General features: G+C 41.3%; 1 protein-coding gene and 1 long non-coding RNA gene across 4 annotated transcripts in view; one reads left to right on the plus strand and one right to left on the minus strand.

Annotated features, from left to right (window-relative positions):
* The window catches only part of LOC115571749 (potassium voltage-gated channel subfamily H member 4-like), a 43,517-nt gene extending 19,489 nt beyond the window's left edge, over window positions 1-24,028 (minus strand). Inside the window, exons 1-4 of one of the 3 annotated variants that reach the window (XM_030401317.1) lie at window positions 23,353-24,028; window positions 11,663-11,896; window positions 9,214-9,345; window positions 7,812-7,945 (exon numbers count right to left, since the gene is read on the minus strand). In XM_030401317.1, coding sequence (XP_030257177.1) covers window positions 7,812-7,945; window positions 9,214-9,345; window positions 11,663-11,896; window positions 23,353-23,428 — 576 coding nt within the window. In that variant the 5' untranslated portion in view covers window positions 23,429-24,028. Of the gene's footprint in view, window positions 1-2,931; window positions 3,138-7,811; window positions 7,946-9,213; window positions 9,346-11,662; window positions 11,897-23,352 lie in introns of those variants that run through there. The other 2 variants (XM_030401316.1, XM_030401318.1) reach the window with 2 other exon arrangements.
* LOC115571750 (uncharacterized) lies at window positions 2,417-13,303 on the plus strand. Its single transcript, XR_003981977.1, has 2 exons — window positions 2,417-2,749; window positions 11,654-13,303. It is a non-coding gene; the product is annotated as an uncharacterized LOC115571750 (long non-coding RNA).
* Window positions 24,029-25,547: the final 1,519 nt, after the last annotated feature.

Genomic DNA, 25,547 nt, shown 5'->3' on the forward strand with positions numbered 1-25,547 from the left:
TTTTGAAAGTCACTTATTCATTCCACTCATTTAATTTTTTATTGAGAAAATCCAATTGCGGAAAGTATGAATTGCTCTCGCTGATGAGGCGGGGAGTCGATTCGGAACATAATGAGACCGCAGCTCTCCAAGTGGGGGCCGTGCACTTGGCACATAATAGCCTTAACCATGTTTAGGAGACAGGGGGAGAAGCTATTACCGTCGACAGTGGTGAGAGGGAAACAGAAAGGGGAGATAGATGAGCAGTAATCCACCCAGGAACACTGTGGCCACTTCACAAACAGATCTGGGCAAGCAACAAGGAGGCTGGTTAATGAAGTCTTAACCTGAGATGTACTTGTAAGGGCTCTGTAGCTGCCTGGTTGACTTGGGGGAAACTGTGAGACAGTTTGACAGTAATTGGGAGAAGATGGATGACCTTTTCTTGTACCTCAAAGAGAAGAGAAATGCTTCACAACAGTCACACACTCCACTGTGTGACTGAGGGAAACACGTACAAATTGTTCCCAGTGAAATGTCTGTCAGCGCACTTGTATCTGAGTATATCTGTCAGATTATAGCTGCTTGACACTGGACATGGATTTGTGGTTGAAAGACACGTTCCTCCAGCAGTTGTTTTCTTTGGCTTGAGGGAAAATCTAGAAGAAAAACCTTGCTGGCTGTCATCAACAGCTGTGGCCGCTGTAATGACAGTACAAGTGATGTCAGCAAAAGCTGGACTGTTGTTTTAATTTGCCTTACATCAGAGGTCAGGGCACCCACGTGACCTTTGGCACTCGAGGCGGTCAGCCGAGCACATCCCAATGATTAGAAAAGAAAAGCCCAGTGCTGCGCGGACACATGGGACTGCATGTCACACAGCTACAGCTGGTCTTCGCACTTCATTAAGTCACACTGTGGCCCCGGAGCTTACTGTGCCAAACTACGTCTCCCAGCATCCTTTGGGCTTTAGCGCTGATAAAAGCCTGTCCTTGATGGCAAACACGCGGCTTACAATGTGATGCATGTAGACTATTGCAGATAACACACAGCCTTTAATTCATTAAAAAAACACCACTAAACTTTTTCTTCATGATTGAGCAACAATGAAGTAGGACTACAACACAATAGGAACTGTAAAAATGCACTCTCAATTTTCCAGTACGACTTACAATCTTTTCATATCCCTACACAAACAGTGTCAGTTTCAACAATCCCATTTTTACCTACAGTAGAATGTGTTAAAGCAAAAGACCGAAGATAAACGTTCACTGTCTGAAAGTGTTTTAGTTTCTGTGGGAAAAAAGAGAAAGACATAGGAGCTCAGGCCAAGGACGTGACCCAGGAGCTCTGGCTTTAACATTGAGCTGAAAAAAAAAAAAAAAAAAAAGGATTTGCATTAAAACATTAAAAACACTCCAGATTGCACTATTTTTCTCTTCCATGGGACTCTGACAAGTGCATTAAAGTGAGAGGAGGCACGAGTGGCTCTCCCCTGGGAAATGCTTGAAATCAATTCAGAACTACTTGTCAGTGTGCCTTGGATTGGTTACAGTAGCTGATACATTCATGGGTTGACAGCATCTAAACTGCCAGAAGAGACGAAACAAACAACTCAGTCTGTGTTTTGGTGAGGAGCCTTCAGAGAAAGAAAAATTCAACTTGAACACTATTCTCAAGGAGGTGATGGTCTGAAAATAAAACGCACCTAAAGTAATTCCAAGAACATCCATTCGTAAATAAAATGTCCATGCTTTTAGGTCTATGCACCTGTGCAAGATTTATGCATGATGTCTATGTTTTCTTGCAAAAAAAAAAAAAAAAAAAAATAGCACCATCACTTTCTCTTCCTCGCCTAGTAGGCCGATGGGCTACAAATAGAGATCAAAATCAAGTGTGCTGTGGAGGCAGAGGATGAAATTGTTAGCTAACTGCTCCTGAGAGACAGACAGAAGGAAACAGAGAGGGGGACAAAGTGAAAGAAAAGATGGAAAAGAGAATGGGAAGAATATAGTCAAGGTCAGAGTGGGAGGATGGCAGTGGCGGAAAAGAAGTATTTTGATCCATTACTTAAGTTGAGGTAGAAATACCACAATGTAAAAGTAGTCTTTCGCAAGGTAGTCTTGTGCTTAAAATCTGAGAAGTATTATGAGTGAAACATACCTGAAGTTTCAAAAGTACTCATTAGTTGGGTGCAGTATTACATTATTGCAAAATCTATTACAGATGCATTCAGATTTTTTATGTTGTAGCTGGTTGTCTTTGCATCATATTTCATAAACAGTTGATTTGATCTAAAATACCTAAACATCACAGCACTAGTGCAGCAAAAAAAAAAAAAAAAAAAAAAAGCAGGATTATCCTCCGATTTATATTGCAAGTTTACATAAGTGTGAGCATTAACGTGAAGACAATGCAAGTCCTCGAGTTACGATCGAGTACTTTAAAAATTGCGCTGATAATTGAAGCACTGGCGGCTGGAGTAGGTGGAGGGCTTCAGTATTCGAGCAGAAGAAAGGAAGAGGGAGAGATCATTTAAAAGTGGAGGAAAATGGGGGCTACCGAGTGACAGATAGACAATACGGGGAGAGACAGCAGGATCCAGAGGGGATGAAGCCTAAAGGAGATGAGGTTAGAGTGACAGATGGAGGAGAGGGAGAGAAAATGTGTGATAGCAGCAAGAGGACAGAGAGGGGTGCTTAACGTTACAGCTGAAAACTTAGCGAGGGAAGCTGAGGGCACTGACGAGGATTGGTGACGACCAAAGAAGGTAATTTGAACATAGCCAGAATTTTCTCTCGGTTTTCCCAATAGTAAATAACAACTCTATGAATGCTAATGGCTCAGTTAGTGTTTGCCTCGCGTTAGTTAAGATAACTAACGTTATAAATTTATTAGCTTTTTCATAGTTTAGGATAACTAAACAAGTACAGTGTTATATGTCTTACTTACCCAAAAGCAAACATCCCAAACTGAAATCCCTTCCTCCATTTCTTTCGTCTTTTGAAGCGAGTTTAATAATTCGGCATTGAATTTAAGATAGCATACTTTATTTTGAACCGAGAGTTAGCTAACTTGAAAAGCTAGCTAAATTGAGGAGCTAGCTAACCGGCTCCTGTTGCTATGGTCACGTGCAGATTAATGTAACGGTTTCTGACCGTTTCTGTCCTTTTTCATGAAAGATATTCTACTTTACCCCGTTTTTTTCTCTTAATTTATTCAAAATTGAGATAAAGCAGGCCCAACAGCTGCCCCATCAAAAATGAAAATTGACTTCCTTTCGTAACATTTAAAATTAGACCACATTAATGAAAGCAATGACTTTGTATCCGTTGTTTTTAGACAGGTGTTACCCATAAGGAAAGCAACACCAGTTTTATTTGGAATTTTATTTTGTAATTTCCCTCATTCATTTTCATAGTTCTGTTTACATTATTGCATTTCAAATGGTAGAAAAACATGGTTTATGACTCAAAATACACCACTTTTCTTCTATACATGACTGTGAGGACAAGTAATTGCTTTGAATGTTAAATAATTGATTAAAAAACAATATTGCCAAATTGATGGCCCAAGAGGCAGTAATTGTTCAAATAACCATCATTCTCTTTCCATAGAAAGACCCTATGACAGAATATATTTATTGTGTTTAGCCTATGCCTCCCTAACATTTTCTTCTTTATTCATTATTTTACTGTCAACAGCAGTAACAGCAGAGTTGATACTGTGCTTTTATGTTTCATGAAGAGGCACTTTTGGAAAATAAAATGTACCATCTGCGGCCCATTGAAAATGTGTCTCATGAAAACACTGATGCACTTGTGGAAAATGTTTGCTTTAGAGTAGCTGTAACCATATTATCATGACACAACTCGTGAATTTTGGTTCCTATTGATATGAGTATCAAGACAATGCAGAGGGTGAGATGTGGAGAAAAGCAATAACGTGTTAATCTCAAGTGTGTTGTGTGTCATTAATGCTTTGAATCTCATTCGCGTGCGATCTGCATTGTGTCGCTGGTGACAGATCTGCAAGACAGAGGTTTAAGTAAACTGATAAAATCACAGGGCACAGTCCAATGAGCTCCCAGAACCTTACAGAAGCATATCCGATTAATATTCTAACCGGTGGATGTTTTTGTTCTGGCATCCAAAACATGCTGGTCGCTTACATATTTAATACGCTACATCAACATGGGCTTGTTCTGAATGCATGCTGCTGCTAGAAATGACTATGTACTGTATGCTTCTTTCGGTCCCCCGAGTTACAAATGAATTAGGCAAAAATTCTGCCTTGTTGGCATGTAAGTCAATGAAATGTGACCAAAAGTTGAATAAGTTAGTTTGACTAATATGCTGCTTCGCCTGCTCTCTCTTACCTACAGTGTGATTCTAATGTCAGATTGTTAGATGTATTGTAGTTATGTTCATTCGTTACCTTCACGTCCACTTGTGACGATGTATTTTGCACAAGCTGCCTTAGAAAATAAAATCCTAAACTCAGCTGGAATCAATAAGCTCTTTCAAATGGAAATTCTCCTGGTGGAGGAGGAAGAATGGGGGAACAGTAGATGTTATGGAAACGTGTAACCCCTTGAGTGTGAGAAGAGAGGGAAGTCTGTGAAGAGATTAACTCTGATTCTGGCATTTCTTATTCCCAGATCTTTTTTTTTTTCTTCTTTTTTTTCTAATATCTCTACTGTATATGTGAGAGAGAAACTGTGAAAGTGTGAAAATACAGTCTCACGCTGCGAGTGCTGGAATCAAATTTGAATGATAAACACCGCGCATCTGATTCCGATTGTGTTGACGTTTTACCATATGCTCGTCTCCGCTCCCCTTCGGAAGGGCGAGCCATCATTTACATGGCTCGTGTTTTTATATGTGTGAATGTTTTTGTGAAGAGCAGGTGTGTGTACAGTGTCAGCGAGCGGTGCCATCTGTAAGTAGGTGGGACTGGAAGTGTGGCAGCAGGAGGATATTGGCAAACGGGGGGGGAGGTGTAGCACATTGATTCCCATGAGGGCACCTGCGGATTGGACCTGCAAACAACAGCGGAGCGTTTTCTTTCCGGTGGTATTAAGGGGAGGCAGGTCAGCTGCACACATGTTCGTATGAGGGTTTTAATTACAGCTTTTTCAGAAAGCATTTTAATGCCAGTTTAATTGAGCAAACATGGTGCTTTAAAGGGCTGCAAGTTATTTTTAACTATCAAGTAACCTAAAGGGCTTGCAAACACCATACCACATCACCATACATTGCTTCTGTCTCTGCCAGAAAGCAGCACTTGAACACATCACAAAGACTGCAGCTGACGGCCACCTAGCTGCTGGACACACTGCAAAAACCTTAAGGCCACCGACGCTCGTGTGTCAGGGCTCTAATGCTAATTCTTTGGGGGGGTTAAACCTTAAATAATTTAGTTTACAAAATGTCACAAAACAGATCAAATGGAAATCATTTCCCAGTCGTTTCCCTCATCCCTTTTCAAATAGCTTGGTTTTGTCTGACCAACACGTGTGGCGATATCCATTATGCTGTTATTTTCCAAGTCATTTAGACCGAAGCTGATATATATGCACCTTCTTCTCATACCTAATTGCAGAGAACATCAAGTCTCTCCCGCAGTGGAAGTGACATATTAGTGTGTCCTTTCTGTGATGGCCTGCTGGCAACATCGCATCCCTACTTAAATCCCCCAGACTTTTTTTTTTTTTTTTTTATGAATGTTGCTTATTTTCCTTTCTTGTAATTATTTGTGTTTTAGTCTCTGAATCTTTCTTGTCTTAGGCAATCTTTAAATCATATCGCATGAAATTTTTCTCCTCGACTGTTAACGATCGTGTTTGTGCATGCTTCATGAATGAATGAATGTGTGCAAGTGTGACTGTGTCTGATTCATTATACTTGTGTAACTGACAGGTGTTTTATGGGATGAATCATTGTCTGTCTTTTTCTATATTTAATTGATCCATATTTGTTGCAGTCGCTGACACTTTTCAAGCCCGTGTAGGATTTTTAGGCAATTCTCGTTCACATTCTTTCTGATGACACACTGTATATTTTCATTGTTTTATACGTGGAAACAAAGTTCCTCATGCAACGATATAAACAAAAGCAGAAAATTCTCATTTGATTTCAAACTATAAATGATCAAAATACTTCAATAACAGGCAACTAATCTATTATCAACATCAGCACAGTGCTTTAAACATCTACAGTCTATAGAAATATCATGTCCTTTGGGCGACCTATAAAGGGTAGAATATTTTTCTTTCTTATTATAATTCCCTGACATATACATTCCAAAAATTGGAGGTTTACTTTTCTTAATTCCTGAAAAAATTTGTTGTATGGCTTCTACTCCTCATCTCAACCACCAAAAAGAGGCGGTAGTCTATAACGCAGCTGCAGAGTTGGCAAACACATTTTCCCATTCAGTGGAAAATTAAAGCATTTTTGAATCAGAGTAAATTGTCCTAGAGCCATTCTCATCATGTTTTTGCAGGTTATTAGCATCTAGTGTATCAGCACTGAGGAAGGGAAACAGTCGATTCATGTAAAAGGCACACCATTAAAAACAATAGAAGCAGTTTAAAAATGGGAAAGGCATTTGGGAAAATGAACGCGTGCTTTCAGTGCTTCAGAGCTTCAGGCGCCTAAAAGGTAAATTAATCTCTCCAGAAATCTGCATCAGCATTTTTATTCCCCTTTTTGCCCTTGCAAATGCTAATATTAGCCTTCTAAATCGCATACGTCTCACTGGCATTCAACGTTTTTTTCTTTTTTACCTTTTAATTCACCCCTGAAAAGTTCTGAATTGCTTTTAGTCCCCCGGGATGGAACACCACGTTGTGAAGGACAGGTTTGAGTACAGACCCAGTTGGTAACCGAGCCTCTGCGGGGAGATTATCTCGAAAACGGTGCTCCGCTAGAAAAAGCTGCTCCCATTTGAGAGCCCCAAAAGAGCTCATTCTCATGAATTGCATTGCTTGAGTGTAACTTTAGTATTCATAGGCTACAAAAACCTTCGTTCTGTAGGAAGTAAGACAAGTGGAAATGAAGCAGACCAAAGCCGGGCTCTGTTTTGACACAACAAATGGGCTCTTAAGGTACTTGAACTGTGAATACGCTTGAGAGACAGATGAAGGCAATTCACAGGAAAATGGGACACTCGTCGAACAATGGGTTGAAATCCATATGGGCTTTATTATACATCCATAGATTTGTTCAACTGGTTACACATATATGAGACTGTGCAGAAGCATTGACACAGCAGCCACCGTTGTACGCACAGGTGAAGGTAGTTTAAGGGAACATGCTGATGACATAATGACCTATATCCCGGAGCTCCTACCAGCGAGGTGTTAACCTCTCCGGACAGTCCCCCCCCAAATAAAAAGTAATAATGCTGATGCATCAAATGCCTGTGACAACCATCTTGTGTCTCCTAGCAGCGACAGTGACCTTGCTGTTTGTCCTTTTATAGCCACCAAACAACAGATTTCATGTTAAAAAAAAAAAAAAAAACTGCAACAGAAGCAAGATTAAAACCATTCAGGAGACTTAAAATAGAAAACCCATCTGATGAATTCTCTGCTGAGATAAGCCACACTCGGGGAATCTGGGTCAAGACTTTCCTCGTATTGTCTTCCTAAAAAACTCATCTTTTAGATATCAGCATTAATAATTCAAGCTCAAGATTGAGGGCGCTGCATGTCTGAATAAGTCTGACTGGTTATTTTGTTGGAGGATAGTCGAAACGAAACGAGGTGCATAAAAAGACAATTACATCCGCAACAGGGAGTATGGGAGAGAGGGAAAAGTACTCACGCCACCCAGGTTGACCTCTCTTTTGCCCCCCCTCGAGAACTGGCTGGTCAGATGGTACAACATGGTGCGTCCGCGCTTCCTGGCCTCGCTGAAGTGAGTGCCGCTCTTCCTCCTGCGCCTCTTGTCCTCTGAACCTGTCGCACAGCCAGACAGATCAGTGTATTGTCAATAAGATAAAGACATTTCATACCTGAGGAGAATGTTTTGTGTTTTAAAGGCTCATTTTCAGGTTTGTACTTTTAATTTAGGCGTCTAATAACCCTAACCCTTAACTGACCAGGTGTCAAATTCATGCTCGAAACAACTGCAATCATATCCATAAACTGCTGCTAACTGCTGCTGCTGTTACCTAGTAAGCTTAGTTAGCAGTGCAGTTAACAGTGCAGTTAGCGGACTCTGCCTGGACTTGGAGCTCAGAGCACTGGGTGAGTGTTAGTGTTGTTTACTATTGGGCTATCATCCCTTGATGTACAAAATGGCTAGCGGCTAGCTGGTTAGCGTGCTAATTTCAATGACTAACATCAAAATTGTCATTTCTCATATTCTATTGATCATTTCAATTCTTGAACATTTTACATGTACATTTTTACATATTACATCTTTAATGTTCAAAAACACTTTTTTCACATACCCTCCATTTCTGAAGCAACTCTATTCATCCTCTGTCTGCACGCCCCGTTTAGGTGCCTGTCTCTTTAAGACCTCCCTCCTGAATAACTCAGTCCGCTCTGACTGGTTTGCTCTCACAGGCCTGAGCAGGCACCACCAGCCATGTTTCTACATCAGCTCTGCTCAGGCCCCCAGGAAAGCGCCAGGCTCTGAAGCCAATTTCTCCAGGAATTGAGGATTTAGATTGTTTCACAGTATTCATATATATATATATATATATATATATATATATATATATATATATATATATATATATATATATATATATATACACACACATACATATATATATATATATATATATATATATAAGACCTGCTTTGTAATAAAAAAAGACAATGAATTCTGACTTTCTACCATATGGGATGTTTAACACTATGCCTGAACTCTGTCAGGTTTATATTCTGACATTTTTTTTTCCTGCTAGAGTCACACAAGTCAATTTCCCCTGGCATGCTGCTTGATATTTGCGGCAGACTGTGTCTTGGTTCCACTTGAAGACACACCGCTGCCCAAATCAAACTCCCCATTGCAAAAACATTGTCTGAGTTCAGTGAACGAATGGCAGCCCAAACAAAACCGGCTGGGTAGAATGTGACAGTGATGAACAGGAGAGCACGGGGAAGATGAGAGTCGGGGGCCAGAGGACGGCCCGCTCGTAAATCATGCTCAAAGTAAGCAAATAAAGGGATTTTTTTATTTTTTTCCCCTGTAAATGGGGCTTGTAGCCTACCGTCCTTCTTGCTGTTGTGGTGGCTCCTTCCATACGTGTCGGTAATGTCCTTGAATGAGAAGAGGAAGAGGACCATCTCGCCTTTCTCGTTCTTTATGGGTACGATGTCTAACAGACACCAGAAGGCAGCACCTGGAACAAAATCAGAAACATTCGTTCAGCGCTTATTTTTTCTCTCTCTCCTCATTTGCCGAATGAATGCAAATCCTCAACAGGCACATCCCGGCCTGTGATGTCTCATGTCATGTCAGCTTTCACCATGTCTGAGCCGTGGATAATTGTCAAGTATGGCACAGCCTTTTCTAAAAATACACGCTGCAAACTGGATATGGATCATGTTCGGGAGGAATGAAGAGAAAGAGCAAGCGAGAGGGGTTGGTTATAACGAGTCGGGCAGAAGAAGGGAGCACCATAGATCCAAGACCTTGCCATAACCCAGTACGCTCATTAGCAAGCCTGCAGAAACTGTGCTCTGCCACCAAACAGATGTTTCACATCTCCTATAGTGTCCCCAGTGTGGCTTTGTACGAACGTCTGTGTCTGTGTGTTGGGCACAGACACGAAGAGAGGGGATGAAAACAGTGTAGATGGTGTTTTAGCACAAGGCTGTGGGTGTAAATACAAATAGAGAGAAGCTATTTGTGCATCGCAAGCAGCAGGCGCACACTCGAGAGGACTCTGTGTGTGTGTGTGTGTGTGTGTGTCTAGTGAATTTCCTTTAATGTCTGACCTTATCACGAAAGTCCTGCTAATACTGTAGCAGTCATGAATATCTGCCAGCTGCTTCTGTTTCCACTCTCGCTCTTTGTTCTCATTTCTACCGCTCTTGTGTCTGAAACTGCATTATTTTATTTCTTTTTGGCCCCATTACAAATTGTTGTGTCTTTACCCTCATTAGTTGCAGTGGTATTGCCATATTCTTTTACTTACTGTACTGTAAAATAAATAGATAAATTAATACAGCACTTCTCAGCAGATTTGGTAATACATCAGCATAATTAGCGGCTCACGCAATTCGAGGCTGCAGGTTTGAGGGGACGTAATCCTTGTGTGCCAATCAGAGAGGCTTAAACAGTTTTGTATGTTCTCTTTTCATGCATGGCATCATTTGTCAGAAGGCTTAGCAAGAAGTCAGTAGGAATGTGTTGAATGAAGGACTTAAGCTGCTGTAATAAACACACAGAGAGGCAGCATGTACAGTACTTTGCACGCGAGTATGAAATATGTATTTGAGGGTGACTTTAAGCTTGTTCCAGCAGAGGGGTTGACTCCCTACAGCACCTCTCTAGGTTGAGTGAACATGACCTGACAGCAACTTTTCACTCTGACGGTTTCATACCAATAATAATTGGGCACCAACTGTTACAACGGAGCATGTGCTGCACCGCTGACCTGCCGAATTTTTTTAAATTCTGCACCAAAGTGGTGATTCATGATTCGACTAAACTGTTCAGCTCTCATCTAAAAATAAACGGCTCTTCGTGATGTCAAAATGAGAGCAAAAGAGAGACAGAGAGAAAAAATGTCACCATTTAAAAATTTCACTCAGATTATCAGAGCCTGATCAAAACAGAGGGGAGTCTAAGAAAAGTCCTGGCGTTTCCCTGGCTCATAGAAGAGTTTGAACAACTGAACAAAAGATGAAATGAAACAAACTATGGCTCAGATCTACAAAGTTATGGAGAAATAGGCTTTCCCAGTCTCCCCAGTAACACTTCATTTTACAGGTCTGGAGACTTGATGGTAAGTAGGTGATAAATACCAAGAATCATATTTGAAATTTCTATGAAATTACCCACCAAAAACTACAATAATTACCTCAGATTCTATTGACAATCACCCCAACATGATCGAATAACATTATTCTGCTAGCCCACCCTTCTGCTGATCATTTTATGCTAATTTCCAACTACTTCCAATTAGTCTTAAATCTGCAGGTTAGATTTTATTTTAACCATTTACATTTTCACCAATTTCAGCAGGTCAGTCCAACTTTGGAACAGTTTTCTTAACCCTCCCTGACTTGATTCAAGATTATGAAGTTGTATTTGTCAGTAATAAAAAAAAAACAACTAATGTTGCTTACTCTAAGAATAACAAACAGACATTTAAATTGCTGCAAAGTTGGACTGATCTGCTGAAGTGATGGAAACTGATAAATTTGCACTTGAAAATGCACTTAAATTTCCTGGCTTGTAGATGTTAGACGGAAACTATTTGGAAGTTTCCTGGAAGTCAAAGGAAGTTATGTGTGTACTTTTTGTTGGAAATTGTAGAATATCATTATTATAAATCATGTTGGGCGAATTTTCTCAAAATGACTGTTTGAACTGGGGTGGAAATCTCAATTAAATGTTGAATATGTTAGTTTCAACAACTTACCATAAATATTGTGGACCTGTACAATGAAGTGTTACCATCCTCCCTACCCTCTTTGCAGTGCACCCACCATTCTTCTTGTAGAAGTGGACCTCGCCCTGGTACTCGTCTCGGCTCTCCAGAGCCTTCTCCATCTGCTGGGCCACATGCTCGCTGGTGTCAGCACCGTACAGGAAGCGACAGCTGCAGTTCTTCTGCATCACCTCTGTCCTTGTGAAGCCCGTAAGTTCACAGAAGCCGTCCGAGCAGTAGACGATGGGGTAGCCACGGTGGCCCTGGGCGTTACCCAACAGGAAGTTACTGTCTGTGAGAGGGAGAACAGGAAGGAGTGTCAGAAGACATTTGGACATTTTTGAGCTGCTCAAATCTGCAGCCAGGTGCATCATGTTTACGTCTGAGGTTTTGTGCGAAGTTGTTCTTTGCACTTGAATCAAAGTCTGTTTGACTCTTTGAACTCATGTCAAAGCTCTGCAAGTTTTAGGTCAACACTAGTTAACAAGCTCAAAGTACACATGAAAGACACTTTGGTGTAGCCTAAATTAATTTCCTGGTTGGTCAGGATGACTGATGTGGGCAGCGTAAGGAATCGGCATCATGAGCTGCAGACTGCAAGATATGAAAACAGCTGAGTTGAGAACAAGCACAGCACAAACATCAGTGATTGACCTCCATGCAATTCTTGGCTTTTATTAATTGGTGGATGCGAGCAGATGAAGGACTACACTGTAAAATAAAATAAAAAAAGATTGCATACGAGAGGAGAGCATGAAAGAAGAAAAGAGTCGGGACAAAATAAATGAGGAGAGGCGAAAGATTTGAGAACAATGGAGTTTGTCCCACACCCCCTTTTACTTTCGCGTGAGAAGGGAATGTTATGAATTTTAGACTGCGGGATGAATTAAAATTAATCTATCAATTTTAATGTTGACATTGAGGAGAAAGAAGAGACCGTGAACTCATCCAATAGTTATTAACAATACCAACATACTATAGGTTAAAGCAGCCACATCAACTACTATCAACAACAGCAAGGAGATGACACGGGGGGAAGTTCCCCAGACCAGACTCCCTTACAAAATCTTTCAATTCTATGAGTTGTTGAGTTAAGAGAAACTTTATAAACTTTATGGAATGCTGTTTATGACAAATTCCTAATTATTTGGGCCTTCTCTTAAATCCAGCATATGTTCGACATGAAATTATTTCTTTCTTACTTTGTGTTTCACACGTCATGTCCGTTATTCCCAGTGATATAAGTATTCATATGCATATATAGTGGGGGAGTGAAGGCTATATTCTACATACTGTACAATATAAACACACTTTTTATCAATACATTGTTTTTGTAAATGCTTGTTTTCGCAAATGTTTGACATTTCAGCTCGAAGAATTAAACAATTTAGTGATTATCAGTCAACCTTTAGTTGTCTTGGTTAGGGTTTTTTATTTTGTAGGTTATATCTTGTTGGTCACTCTTATTTTACACTTCCTGTCTTTGTCTATTTCCCGCCATTTTTTCCCTGTTCACCCGTGTTTCATTGGTTAATTAGTCTGTGTATTTTCTCCATGTGTGTTCCTTCAACTGTTGCCAGATGAGCTTCATCCTGGCTTGTACTCAGTTTGTATTTAGTTTTGTATTCGTCTTCAGTTTTGGGGGATTAACCCCGGCTTGAATGAATTAAACATGACATACAGATGATTCCAAGTAAAATGAATTTGAATTATATGTTGATGAATGTAAAAAAGAACACATTAATTACAACATGAAGCTACATTATGTGTAATTTATCTCGTATAAGATGAAGATGACCTCGGCCAAACTTTCACCACCTTACTTTGAATGCAATCCACTGTTCCCTCCATGAATTCCTTCTTTATGATAATATATATGTACGTATATGTGATTATGCAGCCCATGAACATGGCTTTATATCAAATCTTCATATTCAGGCCCATGTAGGATTGAACCCAATTTCAAAATCCAATAAAAACACGGGAATATTGTCCTCCCCCTCCTGCATCCCTTCACCTGTTCTTTGCAGGTTCACCTCAAAGTGCAGCTATCATGGCCTGCAGATGGAGAAATGCAATGTGCCTCTCTGACCTGCTGAAGATCCACACATCTGAATGTCAAATTAAAGTGCTGGGTTATTAAGTCTTGTGTGCAGGCTTTTATATCATGCGGATCAAATGATCTCAGCACTAAAACTATCCATGCCCTTTTTCTTGCCTCCATGCTTTCAGCACCACGGAGAGTTCCTCCTGCAGCAGGCCTGTAACCGCATTCCGTCCACTTGCTCTATTATATCTGCAGGACAAAAACACACAGCGCCTGCACTCTGCTCCGCATATCTACATATATATTAATCTTACTCTGATGTCACACCTTCCTTGAGTTGCTGGACAAATGTGACCTTGATAAGATGAAGCAGGTTCTTGCTGCAGTGTGGCTTCTTTGTCGGACGAGCGGTTTGTCCATCTGTCTGTCTGTGGAAGGAGCTTTAAATACAGTACAGCCTGTTCAGTTCTTCTCTTTTACATTTCAACACAGAAACACAGAGCAGCTAAGACACAACGAATTAAGGGACTTCGACTAAGCCTAAAGGAACTATTCACCCAAAAATTCAAAGTCATAATCTTCTCACCCTCATGCTGATGGAAAGTCAGGAGAAGCTTCACAGCCTGTTGCAGTTTTTTCTTTAACAACTGAAGTAGATGGGCACTTGTTTCACAATGGTAACTATTATCTTAAGTTTAATTCATTAGTTAATCAATTTATTAATCATGGTTATAATGGTTATATGTGTCAGCTAAATTCTCTTTATGGATATATGAATATACTCAAGTATGGAAACAACATGCAAAAGTAAATTATACAAATATGGGCCGATCGTTGGTGATATTCAGCATTTTTCTGATTTTTTGATGCAGCACGCGACCTGCAAAGTAACTAGTAACTAAAGTAGAGTAAATGTGGTGCAGTGAAAGTACAATAATTGCCTCCAAACTGTAGTTGAGTGTAAGTAAGTAGCAGAAAACTGAAATATTCATGTAAAGTACAAGTACCTCAACACTAACTATGTATTTTTGGACTTGCCGATGATTATTTGTTTGCCAATTCTTTGTAAAAGCCAGTACAGAGACATCAGACTTCACTTCTTCTTTCTTAACTGGAAAGCATCAAACTGCACATTGTCTGAATGCCAGGCAGAGCTCAGCTCACAGCCTACATAAAGACGAGAGACCGGTCTGAGTATTAAGCAGCTGCTATACAGCGCTTTCCACAATCTAGCACTTTAATTGGCTGGGCTAAGCAGAAAGCAGTCCATAGGGGATGTCTTTTCTGAGCGGTGACAACCTTTCTTGGGTGTGCAGTGAGCAGCAACTAAACTGTCACGGTGGAATTACAGAGAGAGACAGGCATTAGTCGGATCCATCAGCAGGCTCAGGAGCTTTTATGTCTTCGCTATGCATTGCTGCTGTCGCTGTGTCTCAGACTTCAACATGGAGAAACTGGGATCTTTCCGTTTCTCACAGTCTGCGGCAGATCTTTGAGTTCACAGGTGTCAAGAAGAGAGAAATAACTGTTGCTTATATCATGCAAGCAAGCAAATCTGAAGACAAACTCCGGAGCTACAAGGTCTAAAAAAAAAAAACAAACAAAAAAAAAAAACACTAGAAACAATGGCTGAACACGATGTGATGTGATCGCCAAAACAAAACGGCCATGCCCTCTTTTTCATGTTCTATAAATTTCCCAACACCCAAACTCAGTGAGCCAGCGAGTGTTGGACAACAACCCATTCATCTCTGGTTTATGTAATGTTACCCAAGAATAGGTACACCTCTACTCAGCATCCCTAAATCGGTCCTTCAAATGGGTCAAGGGCAGGTGTAGTCATAAATCACTTTGTAAGGATGTGTTGAAACCAACGAGCCGTGCTGGAAAAAACTTTTTTGTGCAGCTTTTGGAGGAATGCAAACCGGGCTGCTTTACTGTGGATTAGATTAGTCATTGGAGTCATCAGCATGAGTCAGTGTGTTCAAGTTGGGACGTTTATTCAGAATATTGTTTTTACGGTTTTTAGCTGAATAAGATGCATTTCAACCAATAGTTCAAAAATATACTTATGCACCGTCTTGCCAAGAGCAGTGGTGTAAAGAAACTATGTAAATGTATTATTATTATTATTATTATTATTATTATTATTATTATTATTATTATTATCATTAAATATTATTATTTAGATTTCAAGACATCACTGCCTCCAGCCAAGAATTAGTTTGACACACATCGTCTTTTCAGGAACGGCAAATTATTGTTGTTGTTTTTGTTTTTTTAAGATAGATAGATAGATAGATAGATACCAGATCAGTGGGCGCTTTGTTTATATTTTTATGCTAAGCTAAGCTAACTGGCTATGTGCTCCAACTACATTATTTGCTGTAAAAACATGACATTTGCATCAATCTTCTCATCCGACTCCCTAAATGAAATCAAATAAATATATACATATGTTTTAAATATTCCTTTAAAATATAAACATCTCGTTTTTAAGCAGATTAATTAAAAATCCTGGAAGTCTTCACTCAAGGATTTCACTTCATTCATCTCGGCTCCGACAGTTACATACTTATCTCTCCTCTGGCGACTTTCTCCTGCCCCCTCGTGAACCCCACTTGATCAACACTTGCTGTGAGCTTGTGTGTTCATGTGTGTGTTTCTGTTCATGGCGAGAGGGGGGGATTGTAACAATGCCTCAATTCTTAGGCCGTAATCCTCTCAGGGATATTACTTTGAGTGGCCGCTCCGCTGCGCCAGCTTCCTTAATTACACATCTGTGCTGACTCGCTACAACTGTAATCTGACATGATGAGGCTACATGCTACGGCTAACAACAAGCGGGCCCGTCCATGGCGCAGAAAGAAGTTCTTTGGCGTGTAAAAAGAAACAGGATGAAGCCCATGAGGCCCGTCCACTGCTTCAGCGGCTAATTACCAGCCAAGAGCATGTAATTACTTATTTGGGGCGGATGGGTGAGAGTGCAAGGAGAAGTGGACTTGGTAGCGGGAAAAGGTCACTTGGTGCGGTGAGGAGGCATCCGTCACGTTACATTTTGACGTCAGTGATTTATAAAAAACATTTGAGGTGACGAAATTCGACTGCTTTGAGCTGCTTTGACGGACAAATATATGCTGTTGTGATCTGACTGTTGAAAAAAGCCAAAATGACTGAGTTTGTGTCGTGCAGCGCATAAATCCTCACACCTACGAACACCTACGTTGACACAGCGATGGAGGCGGAGCTGCCACGTAAGTAGCAGGAGCAAATTTAGATTTCAATGTCCTACTCAAAAACACATATCTAGGGATCAAACCCCTAATCATGAGTTGACTGCGTGATCTCAGTGTCCATAAAGACTTGATAAGCCAAATAATCGCTGAGATCAAACCTGCAAACCTATTACTGGGAGCTTTAACAGAAAGGACGAGGAAACACAATAGCTCCGGCTCTCCACCAGCTTCTGTCTGCAGTGGTTTGGCCTTTTGCAGCTGCCTATTTAAGAGCCGTTCATCAGCTGGGTAACAATGAGCTCTGTATGGTTCACTCTGACAGTCTCCCTGTCTCCGCTTTTGGTTCTTTCGGTCGCCTTCTAACAGAAAAAAGTGTTTAGGCGGGGGAAATAAACCCGTTTCTTATCTTTGCCTGCAGCTGCCCTGTGGTTACGCTGCCCCAAAGGGCGAGCGAGGCTGTCAATGAGAAAACACCGCCGGGGAGGTCATGTAAAGGAGCTGGGGGAGGTGGAGAAGGGTGTAAAGGGACAGGCAGGCGTTTACACTGTAACACATACGCACGTGCGACACACCACACACGGCACAGCGCGGGGGTGGCTGGAAGGGTCCAAGTTTCAGCCTGCGTGACGGAAAACATGTGGCGCGCTTAAACACCCCAAAGCCAAATACAGCTCCAGAGGTGCTGTTCTATAAGACGATCCTCACCCTTGACCTCCCCTCAGGGACCATTAGACAAACACACGGACACAGATCATATATAATCAACGTATAGTAAACACATGACGGACACAAAGCCCTGAGCCCAAGACTCAAAACATGCACAAAAATCCTCAGGGAACAAGAACGCTGACATTGCCATGAGCCAAACGCTGCGCGCTGCAGTGCCAAAGGTTACTGGCTTAACCTGTTCTGACATTTTGCTTATTATGTGTGTGTTTGTGTGTGTGTGTGTGTGCAGGGAGTCTTTATACTACACACTAAGCATTTTTTGTTTCTGTCCAGAAACTGTGAAATTACAATCAACTTAAAATTTCTTGTCAGGTTTACAAAGGTCACTCCCATTCTGTGATTTCTGTTTAACGAGAGGGAAGACTCAAACTAACTCAACTGTGTACTAACCCTAAACCCTGTAGAAAAAACTACATATGTGGTCATGTCTATCCTAAAATATCTCATTAAAGCACAGATGCTACTGACTGATGATACATATATTAGGCATATGGAGCCAATTTTCATCCCCAAAGTGTCAAATACAGCAGCTTGGTCTGTGACCCTTACACTACTAGGATTGATGTCGCAGTTACCCCTCTAATGTAGTTGTGTAAAGAGCAACAAAAGTTCCAATTAGGGGTTGGTTAGGTGGGTTTTATGCAGGGTTTTTCCCCGATGAACACCAGGTTTTTGTCCTGTGTGGATGCACAATGTGAACTTAACACATAACAGGATGTTTTCCTAAACCCAACCAGGCAGTTCTTGTGTCCACACCTAACCAATTACTTGTGTAGCCTAAACCTAACTGAGAACTTTTAGTTTTTAAATGATACGTCACAATATGTTAAATGTTTCTCAGTGTGCTTTAATTTGAGTCTAACTGGATGCTGCAAGTTGCTTTTCTGTGCCTCACTTGACTGCAGAGCCATTCGTGTGCAAAACCGATGCTAGAGGGGTCAGTAGAGCTTCACAGTCTGACGCTTGAGACCACTGACCAAGCAGCTGCGTTTGACAGGTTGTGGAAAAAGAATTGAGTGTCTTTAGTGTAGAGAATATAATAGATGAAAAGACTAAACAGAGAGACAAAAGGTGCAATTAGAAATGCGTCTGCTGCTTCAGCACCACTGACAGCACCTCAGATTTGTCAGTGCACGGCACGATCAGGCTGCTGATGCTTCTGAGCCACGGTGGGGCCGTAGATTTTAGCCAAACAACCCCTCTGTCCTTGTATTCTCTATGCTATAAGCTCTTTTTCTCCTCTTTCTTTCTTTCTAGGGTTGGGGGAAGGAAGGAGGGGAAACCCTTAAGACTGAAATAAGAGCCCTTTTTGGTTGATGTCATATTATATGTGGATAAACAAGATCACTGTGATCGTATGGTTAAAAAGATCGATGTCAAGCATTCTCAGCGTACGTAAAGGCTGATGATTCGCCGTCACACTCAACCAAGCCTCCAGCGTAGGGAAAAAATACAACTTTGATCATACATGATGCATCCCCCCCCTGAAATCGCCTACTTGTTATTCGCGAGGTCGTCAGGGGTCCACATTTGTGAGCACGAACAACTCTCGCTCAGAGCCACAAACCGGAGAAATTACACTGAAACAAAACCCCTGATGGTGTGAAACTGTTGAATATGAAGCTGCACAATGGATAATGACTGGGGGAGCTTTTAAAAACCAAACTGCTCTGTTTTTCCGTCCCAGTAGAGAATCGCAAGTAGTTCTGCTGCGCACAAAGGCACGGTGTGGAGTTGTTAGGCATCCAGGCAGCCGTCTGAGTAATTACATGGAAATGCTGCAAAAGTAAAATGTAATAGGATAATAATGTTTATGTATATAATAGCCTGATATAATTTGTACTTATTGTAAATAGCGGTGTGGGAAAATGTTGGAGAGAAACATTAGATAAAACATTGATTGTGTGGCTGCTCTCTTTTGTTTGGCTGAACATTTCTAAACTCGTGCACTGAAAATACACATTATTTTAGATGTTTTAAGGCTGCATAGTGTATGTTTGTCACGATGACAGTATATAAATATTTGATATACATTTATTTATGACTATTTCTATTTATTTTTTTCCTCCTTGTACATACCTGCACATACCTCTGGTTACATGTACACATATGCACATGGATAAATACAAAATATATGTAAGTAACTACTATATAGAGTACTAGTTTAGTTGTTTCTTCTCCCATAAACAAAAACGACTCAAATTCTAAACCAAAGTCAAATCGTGACCTCTGTTTGTTCTGTCTTTCTTCTATATTATCACCTTTTTTGTCCTTTTGTCTTTGTGCCCATTGTATTAATATTTTTTTTTGTAATTAACTGTGCTTCAAGCCTATATTGAGTATTTATATAGTATTTATAAACTACTGTGTAGTTTTTGGCGAAGAAATTCAAACTCAGAATTTTAATATTTAAAATATTAATGAGGTAATAATACAGATACAACAGACATATTATTATTTTTTCCCTAACTGAATAAACAAGCTGTTCTCAGAGGACAATAAGGTCCCCAGAACACTGTTTGAAGCTAAGGAGGTGGCAGGGTCCACCACATATAAACAAAGTGAAACAGTATGAAACCGTGTTGTCCTTTAAGTTTGTTTATTCAGTTTATTCAGCCATGAAAACAAAAGAGTTTGTTTATTTAGTTTGTTTAGGCATTAAAAAATCGAGTCGGTGAAGATCTTTCTCATCTGATCGGCGTTTCTACATAGTGCACCTTTAACGCTGCAGAATACTGAAGTGAATGACGGTACACTGTTACACAGCAGCATGTAAAAAATTATGCCTTACGTGTATAAATTGCTGACATAAATGTAGTTTAATATAACTATCAGTCTAGACAGGGACTCTGTTGGAGTGACATAAGAGATACAGATTTTGGACAGTGTTCATCTGTACAGCTGCTCAGTCAGCGGTGCTGCTGCTTTCTTTGTTTTTGCTGATCTTAGTTCACTTTTTCTTTTCACTGTGTGTTACAAATAGTACAGTTAGTGAAACTAGATGTGACATGCATAATGTTTTATCTATGTTAGGGCTACTAGTTTTTGTGTTGTGATATTTGTTATTAAAATGTATAATATAGTTTTGATATGGTTCAATTCATTCTTATTATTATTTTCAGCCTCAACTGAATATCAAACAATTAAATTTTTTAAAATAATGATTGTATTTCAAAAGAGAAATGAGAAAGAAGAAGAAAGTTTAGGGCCAGTCTTTAAAAAAATGTATCGACCATATGTTTAGAGCTGATAAAGTGGTTGAAACACTTTTAAATGACAGGCCTTCTAATGATTTAGACACAATAAAAAGAGCTTTTAAATATTTCCTTTCTTGTCTGATACATTTAGATATATTTGGAGTGCCTGTACTGTTTCTGTTTTTTGAAGAACTCTTCTAAAGCACCCACCACATGTTCTATCTACATTGTATTACATAAAGGAACCAGTCATTTCCCTCGCTAAACCTCAACACATAAAATAAAACAACGAAAACACCAAAATTAGACCATTTATCATAGCCAGAACATTAAGAGAATTGTAATTACTGATTTTCACACATCTGAACCATGTTGAATGAATCATGTGCAACAACCACTTCTGTCAGGAAAGTTAACCAACTCAGACCTTCAAAGAGTTTTAAAAAAAAAAAAAAAGAAAAATCAAAATGACTATTTTGCTCGTGTCTCATTTAAAATAAATTAAAATTGTGGGTTTTTTCACTGGACCTGACCATTTTGACATCTCTCTGCATCTTGATGTGACAGAAGGTGTGTTAGAGGGGGTTAAAGATCGCCTCCAGATGTGCTTTAAGACATATAAAAGTACTCTGGTTTGAATAATAATATGTCTAATATCGTTTACTGCTGAATGTCTAACATCCAAGCAAAATAACACGAAGTAAAACACGTTTTTAAGTTCAACAAGTGCTGCAACTTGGACAGTTTGAGGTGAGTGCAGCTGCACGAGCCACAATGCCACTTGCTTTTCAAGACACCAGAGACCAGCTGCGCTCTACAAGTCCTCGATCGGAAAGCAAGTTCAAGTGCTTTCTCTTTAGCGGACCATCTTTTTCCTCAAAGACCAAAAACTCTTCAAGCATCATCCATGTCAAGTGGCGGGACCCTGTCGCCCCGGCAACAGGAAGGAAGCTATTTTGAGCCGCGGGCACTGTGCCACTCTTCTTGGAGCCGCTGCCTAATGGTGGCTTCGAGAGTGGCAAGAAACTGGCATACAGTTGCAAAAACGTGTACCCCGCTGCGGCCAACGTGCTTTTATCAGAGCCGCCTGTTGCTCTAATTGGACATTATTCGTTGTTTTTATTCACAGGCGTGCCGGAGAGAGAGTAAAAACCAGTGCTAAGTGAATTGGGAACCATGGATGTTGAGAATATGAAGTAGTGTGTGGATGTAAATTAGTGGATGTGGGGCTCATCTGTCTGAACTGGGCTGAAATACCACAACAGATGTGGGGAAGGTTTCCTGTGGCACCACATGTTTGGATCATTCATGAATAAATGTAACAACAGAAGAGAGAACAGCAGATCGGGAAGGTGTTTCTTTAAAGGCACTGACGAATTAATATTATTCATTATTCTAAGGCTGAATAGGTTCTTCACTTTGGTGTTACTAAGGCCTGAAAGGGAAGTTTCCCTCACGCTCCCCCTCCACCGAGAGATCAGAGGGGGAGGTTCATCCAGAGAGCAGCCCTCTGGAGTTGGCAGGCAGAGAGACCATGTTTGGCCTCGAGGACTCTCCACCAGGACAGAACCAACATGGGGGGGCACGACCCCCTGCCCCTCCAGCTCAACTGTGCATGTCATCTCTGGGTTCAATGTGTGTGTTTTCGCATCTCACAAACCTCAGCCGTGAGATATGAGACCAATTCCTGATGAGGAGCGTGTCAGGGTGCTTTAAGCTCACGAGAGATCCCCTAACACCTCATTAGAATGCCTTGCTCACAAGTCAAAGCAATAATTGCACAACCTACATGTCAATTACACAGTAATGTCACCTGTTTCACCGTGCTGATTTCCCCAAGTCGAGCCGAGGCCCAGCTCTGAGAATAACTCAGAGCCCAGCCCTTTCATTCAGCGCTGCTGTGGCAGAGGCTGAGTCGACAGGCGAGAACAAAACACAGACGTCCCCGCGGCATTTGTTTACAACAAGCCACAATCTCCCCCGAGGTGGCACAAGGTACAAAACAAGAGGCACAAGCCGAGCAGAAACGGCAGCGCTGCCCGATGGATTGGAGCAAACTGTGCGAAACAAATGCGGAAAGACAACATGATTTCTGAAGGTCAATATTGTCCTTGTGTCTTACTATAAAACAAACTTTTTTTTCCCCTTGATCCCTCTGGAACCACCAGCAGATACAGAGCCACAGAGTTTGACCTGAGGACAGATTTGTCTGGATGATTTTCAAGTTCCTCCCTTAGAGAAAAGCATGTTGAGACCAGGAAGTCTATCCCATTTCTTGTGATGAGAGCAATCCTTATTATTTAAAGGAGCACTCTGTACTCCAAACAAGCAGTTCTCAGAGGAAAACAAGGTCCCTAGAGTTCTTTTTGAAGCCAGAAAGGTGGCAGGGTCCGCCACATATTAACAAAGTAAAACACTATGAAGTTGTGTTTGTTCAAATTTCCTCCCTAAAACTACACACACCCCTTCAAAATGAAGGGCTGAAAGAAATAAGCGTGGACCCCAAGGAGCTCATCCTCAGTGTTTCACTTGTACTTACGGGTGCCATCGAAGCGTGTCGCGATGGTGTCCAGAAAGGTGTTCTGAGGGGCCAGGAGGCCCTTCATCACCGGCATCTTGACCCAGATGTGGGATGGCCAACAGCTGGCTGCAGGTCACACCATCCCAGAGGCACGGCAGGTGGCTTCCAGGGTGCAGGAGGAGACTTTGAGGGTGACAGTCCAGTGCCGGCTGCAGGGACACACATTTACAGCCACCCTTCTCCGAGCGACGCCTCTCTTCGAAGACAATAGTGCAGCCTGGTGAAAGACCAAAATAGCCCGCTCCAACAGAGGCAGGTGAGTCGAAATTATGAGCCGCAATCACCAGCGGCGGGGAGGGATCAGGTCCAGGTGACGCTGAGATCCAAGGAGCTTCAGATCTGCCAGCCCAGCTGTTGCTTGTGTGTGCCTTCCAGCCAGAGAGCTCGTTCCAGCCTCAACCTGGAGGAAGTTATCCTTGAAGTCCATCTATAGGAGGAGGAACCAGGACAAAAGCGAGACCGAGAAACTGCCGGCGTGCGTGTGTGCACCTCTTGCATCCCTCAGGCTCAGTGCTCTGTCGGGATGCTGTGGCAGAGTAGTTGCATCTTCTTGAGCTATCTCCCTCCCTCGCTACACTCTCTCGCTCTCTCTCTCTCTCTCGCTCCCCATCCACTCCTGTGATAGCCCAGCCAATGAGATGCCGGCATCCTCTGTGGGGACCTGTTTTCATCTGTGGTGGGGGTATAGAGAAAGAGAGAGAAGGAGGGAGAGCGGAGGTGGAGGGAGGAGGGAGGGAGGAGGATGCTTTTGGAGCAGCTGACAGCACCATTACACCCCATAGTGCTACTATCAGCACATGGCTTTTGTGTGAATGTCTGCAAATCAAGGAAGGATGGATCACCTGCATGTCGGTCAATGCAGCCATTGTATTCAGTCGGACTGTGTGCCGTTGGGCTGTTTTGTCATGGGAATCTGACTCGGGGGACATTGTGGGAGTGTGTGTGTGTGTGTGTGTGTGTGTGTGTGTGTGTGTGGAGGAAACATTCAGATTTATTACTTAGATATAAGTGAAGGAGCTGCGTGAGCTTCATTCCTGGAGTATTGCCGTTTCCAAACTCCTCTGGATGGAGCTGGCCACTGGCGCTGCCCTCCCGGCCCGCTATAGTATCCTCATCAGAGAATTAAGGGCTCCGGGATGAAAGCGGCTAAAAGCGGATTAAAAGAATAAGCCTGGAGATGTTTTTCATGAGGACTTGATGCTAAACACACCAAAGTAAAGTCACGTCTTAACTCACTTTGACCCGGGCAAATCACACAGCTTAGCCGATGAGGGAAATACCTCTGCGCTCCGCTGGAAAACGCTTGTTTATCTTAAGTCATACCGCGTTTAATTGAGTTTGTAGGTGGCGATCTCGTTGGATTTTACAGTAATCATGGGAAGATGATCCTGCTATTAATCTAATTAATGTGGATATCATTAAATATTCAGTATCTTAAACGACATGAAGAAACCCGATGATACAGGGGGTTTTTGAGGAGATGATTCCCTTTTTTCCTCCATTGTGGATGCAGCTTATTCACATAATCTGTCCATTCAAAAGGTGTATTTTGCAGTTTTGGGGAAGACACTTGAATTAGAGGAGAGAAATCTTCATTGACTGACTGTTTAAACAAACTCACTTAAATTTCACGACTGAATAAACAAACTGACCTTAAAAGGACAACACAATTTCATACTGTTTTACTTTGTTTATATGAGGCAGACCCTGCCACCTTTCTTGCTTCAAAAAGTGTCCTGGGGACTTTATCTTCCTCTAAGAACAATTCAAAAAAAAATAATAAAAATCTGAGTTTGTATTGTTGCCTTATTAATATTGTAAATATCAAAATTCTGAGCTTGCATTTCTTATCCCAAACTACAAAGTGCCCCTTTAATCCTTTTGCAGGAGGTGTTAGCAAACAGGCAGAACTACTGAGAGGATTCTGCCCATTTTAAAGTGCACAACAGGAGGTGTTTTTTTTTTTTAGCAGGAGAGAACGTCCGAGTTTTACTGAATTGTGAGGTAAAATAGTTTTATTTTTGTCAGCCTGATTTATGTGGAGCTTGAGGATGGCGCTCGACCTGTATGGATTTTCCCAAAGGCTTTAAGAAAGCCTGGAAGAGATCCTACAACAACGATACATCATTCTGAAGCTTATATATATATATATA

This window comes from Sparus aurata, chromosome 20 (genome assembly GCF_900880675.1).
Source record: "Sparus aurata chromosome 20, fSpaAur1.1, whole genome shotgun sequence".
NCBI classification, from domain to species: Eukaryota; Metazoa; Chordata; class Actinopteri; order Spariformes; family Sparidae; genus Sparus; species Sparus aurata.